The sequence below is a fragment of the Rhinopithecus bieti genome, unplaced genomic scaffold, assembly GCF_001698545.2.
Source record: "Rhinopithecus bieti isolate Rb0 unplaced genomic scaffold, ASM169854v2 scaffold_70230, whole genome shotgun sequence".
NCBI classification, from domain to species: Eukaryota; Metazoa; Chordata; class Mammalia; order Primates; family Cercopithecidae; genus Rhinopithecus; species Rhinopithecus bieti.
In genome coordinates this window covers 22,981-26,988 of record NW_016826056.1, presented here as the reverse complement: position 1 = coordinate 26,988, position 4,008 = coordinate 22,981, and the positions used below count along the sequence as shown (strand labels likewise).

The 4,008-nt window shown below is 38.8% G+C and overlaps 1 protein-coding gene across 1 annotated transcript in view; it reads right to left on the bottom strand.

Moving 5' to 3' along the window:
* Positions 1-4,008, bottom strand: part of LOC108522824 (cullin-4B-like) — a gene marked incomplete at its 5' end in the record, with an annotated part of 36,619 nt that overhangs the window by 9,774 nt on the left and 22,837 nt on the right. The window contains 4 exon segments of the mRNA XM_017863263.1: positions 154-259; positions 1,485-1,598; positions 2,578-2,685; positions 3,780-3,880. Of these exon segments, the coding sequence (XP_017718752.1) occupies positions 154-259; positions 1,485-1,598; positions 2,578-2,685; positions 3,780-3,880 (429 nt within the window).

Here is a 4,008-nt window from a genome sequence, read left to right as displayed (position 1 = left end):
AAAAAAAAAAAAAAAAAAAAAAAAAAAAAAAAAAAACCCTCAAAAGAGTTCTGAGGCAAGGGATTATTCCTATATGTCCCTCAGACCTCTTAACATAGTGGTATGCACATAGTGAACACTTAATGTTTGCTAACCAACCGATTCAACACAAACCTATTCCGGTTGCCTGCTTGATCTCTTCTAAACTGAACTCCTCTCCCTCATTAAACATTAGCAGCACCAGTGTTTGAAAAAGAGAGACCTGGAGTTCTTTTTTACCCTGTTGAAGAAATAAAAGTGTTTAGCCATCATTTTTTTAAAAACACATGAAAAATTAATCAAATCATCTCTTATAGGAAAAGCATTTTTCAATTAGTAGATTTAGAAACATGATTAGCATTATCCAGCAAAGCCACTTGACGTGGTAATACAGTATTTCAGTGTGGGGCTTAGGTGTGACCCTACCTAAAACAGGGGGAAGGATTAGCTGACCTTTTAAGTTTTTTTTAAGCCTTATAAATAGAATAAAGTAATGAAAATTAATCAGCCTTATGTGTCATTCTAGATCTTCATCACAAGCAGCAAGAAATCACTATTTCAAATGTATTTTTTATTTGTTTGGCTCAGATTAGTCAAGAAAAGCTAAAGTTTTTTGAGATTAGATATTGCACACTGTTCCCCTTAACTCCCACTCTATTCGTAGCTCCCAGCAACAAGATTTCTGTCAAGAAGTGGCAGTGTTAGGCTGGGTGTAGTTGCTCATGCCTGTAATCCCAGCACTTTAGGAAGCGGAGGCAGGAAGATAGCTTCAGCCCATAAGTTTGAGGTTACAGTGAACTGTGATTGTGCCACTGTACTCCTGCCTGGGTGACAAGGGTGGGACCCTGTCTCTAAAAGTAAACAAATAAATAAAAATAGGAAGTGGCAGTGTAAAGTTTTCATCTACAGGTGAGGAAAGAGTAGGGGGAAAGTTCATTGCTTTTCGTTTTGCAGAAGGGCCAAATCAACTGTGGAAAGACCACACAGCTAAAATTACTTAAAAATACATAAAGCTATGACAAGCTCTGACTGTCGTCATGCGGATATCTAGGATACAATTATAAAACAATAGCTTAAACTGGCCAAACGCAGTGGCTCATGCCTATAATCCCAGCACTGTGGGAGGCCGAGGCAGGTGGATCACAAGGTCAAGAGATAGAGACCATCCTGGCCAACATGGTGAAACCCCGTCTCTATTAAAAATACAAAAAAATTAGCTGGGCATGATGGCGCATGCCTGTAGTCCCAGCCACTCGGGAGGCTGAGGCAGGAGAATCACTTGAACCTGGGAGGCGGACGTTGCGGTGAGCCAAGATAGCGCCACTGCACTCCACCCTGGTGACAGAGTGAGACTCTGTCTGAAAAAAAAAACCCACAAAACAATAGCCTAATCTTTCAGTTAAGAAAGATGACCTAAATATTAAAGACAAAGATGAAAACTAAAAGTTTTGGGAACATCCACTTACCTCTTTAAATTCTGCTTTAAGCACACAGTGTCCTAGGGTTGACTGCCACTGAAGTTTCCTGCCACTATGTTTGCCTAGGTAAAATGTCTTGAAAATCTCCTGAAGTTTTACCATCTAAAGTAAATAAAATAAGGCTTTATTTAAGCTCTGTACCCAATACCACATTTACCACTTTTTATACTTACCTCATGTGATATAATTTCTGGAAAATTTTAAGACTATATCCAGTAGGTCCACCAATCACTTTGATGAAAAATAATGATCTCCCAACCACCAAATCAAATGGGATTTATTAGGACTTATACCCTTTGCTCTCTCTGAACCATTTAATCATCCCCTTTTGAAACACTGACCTGCAGCAGCTTTTGTGCCTCTATACTATGCTGGTTCCTTTATCTCACTGTTGCTTCTGCATTGGTTTCCTTCACAGGTTCCTCTTTCTACAATCTGCCAAATGTGAGCCTTTTCTAAAGTTCTGCCTCTGCTGTTTTTTCTTCCTCTTTGAGACAGATCTACTCCCTGGGCCTTCATAATCATCTCCATGGAGGATTCTCAATATCTATCTGTCTAGCCTTAATCCCTTTTATGGACTTCAGTCCTGGGCTAGACAGTTTCCCAGGAGTCAGGATAGATTTAATCAAGCATCATTTAGCAATCCCACCTATGGGTGAAATATGTGCAAGAATTCTTAATAACTAGGTAGAGTGAGGGGTATAATCTGGGAAGATGGAAGAAGAGCCAGGGAAATTGACCCTGAACCCAGAACTTTGGCATTATTAGCTATGCTCTTAACTGGACTTAGAAGTACAAAAGTAAAATATTAAAGCAGTTGGTATTTGGTGTTGGTGTGTTTACTGACATTCACTTTTAAAAGTATCTATGCCAGGCCTGGTGACTCACACCTGTAATCCCAGCACTTTGGAAGGTTGAGGCGGGGGGATCACTTGAGCCCAAGAGTTCAAGACCAGCCTGAGCAATACAGTGAGGCCCTGGGTCTCTATTTTTTTCTAAGTATCTATTTTTAAATGACAAGCAAAATGGAAATGCTATGATTTCTATGCCTATAACTCAGGTTCTAAACAGTAACTCTTACCTCTGGTGGTAAATGAACTTCCATAGGCACATATGTTGGCCAATAGCCCATTGTCAGGATATTCACAGTTAATTCAATATTTCCCGGGACATTCTGATTCTGCATATACTATAAGACCAAAACACACACTGAGATCTTAAAACTGCATACGTTTCGTATCATAATAACCTATTTAAGAAGTTCCCCGTTATGAAATTACATGCAAACACTGACCATCCTTAAAATAAAGGGCAATTATTAAGAGGACTTTAAATGAAGCCTACACAAAATGCATTAGGCAAGTATAGAGGTTAATATTTTGATACAAAGGCATACAAGGATCACATGACCTCATTACAGGCATTATCAACTTAAATAATTTCTCACATACAGCTGGGCTGTTATAGGATCTCTCCTCCACTCTTTTCCCCAGTACCACCTGCAGTCCCCACCTTTGAATACCCCTACATGGCTTAAACATCTTGCAGCAATCCCCATTCCTCACCCCACCAGCCAGCCCAAGTCTCCAGTTTTTCGCTTGCTCCACTGCCTGTCTGCAGGGAGTGGCCTGGACTAGGGAAGGAAAAAGAGGGGAAAAGGGCAAAGCAGATAAGCCCTATTCTGTAGCTACTATAGAATTCATAATCTTACTGACCCTGATTTTTTCTTAATTCTTTCACTTCCACTTCCCACCTTAGCAACACTGTGGGGTAAAGAAGTCACTACTAAAACCCCAAAAGAGGAAAATCTAACTTGCCATCACTATCACCTATGTTCTTAAACATTTCAAAACTACTTTCTACCTACATCTTCAAAACTGTGGATCTAGCTTTCTATCCCCAGTGTCCCCAAAGGCTTTATACAGCTACATTATCACTTCTCCTCTCTCCCCACTGCAAGCTCTGAACATGCAAATCACCAAATGATAAGACGCTGGGGAAAGCCCTGTTCCCACTATAGCTCTTCTTGTACTGACTTCAGTTCAATACATTTTATTTTATTTTGTGTTATTCTGGGTGTTTGTTAAAAGTAAATCCTAAAGTAGGTCAAATATACTTATATTTCACCAATGATTTTTTTCTACTGTGAATATCACCTCAGTTGCCATGAAGTAATTACAACAAACACATTTCTATTTATCCTCTTCAGTACAAATCACAGCAAGCAGATAACTAAATATAACTAAGTTAGAGGAATTAAATAAGAGTTTAACTCACTTTTACCTGTTTGAACTGAATCATGATGTCTTTAGAAAGTTCCATGTCTTTAAACATTCCTTCAAGTTTGCTGGTGAAAGCAGCTCCGCATTCTATTAAAGATGTTTTTACATGTATAATATTTTAAAGTGGTAAAAACAAAAGAGGTTTAAAAGTGGGAAACATGAAATATAAAACTGACTTTAGTATGATCTGTAACTTTCATAAGAATAAAAAGAAATCCTTACCCCAAAGT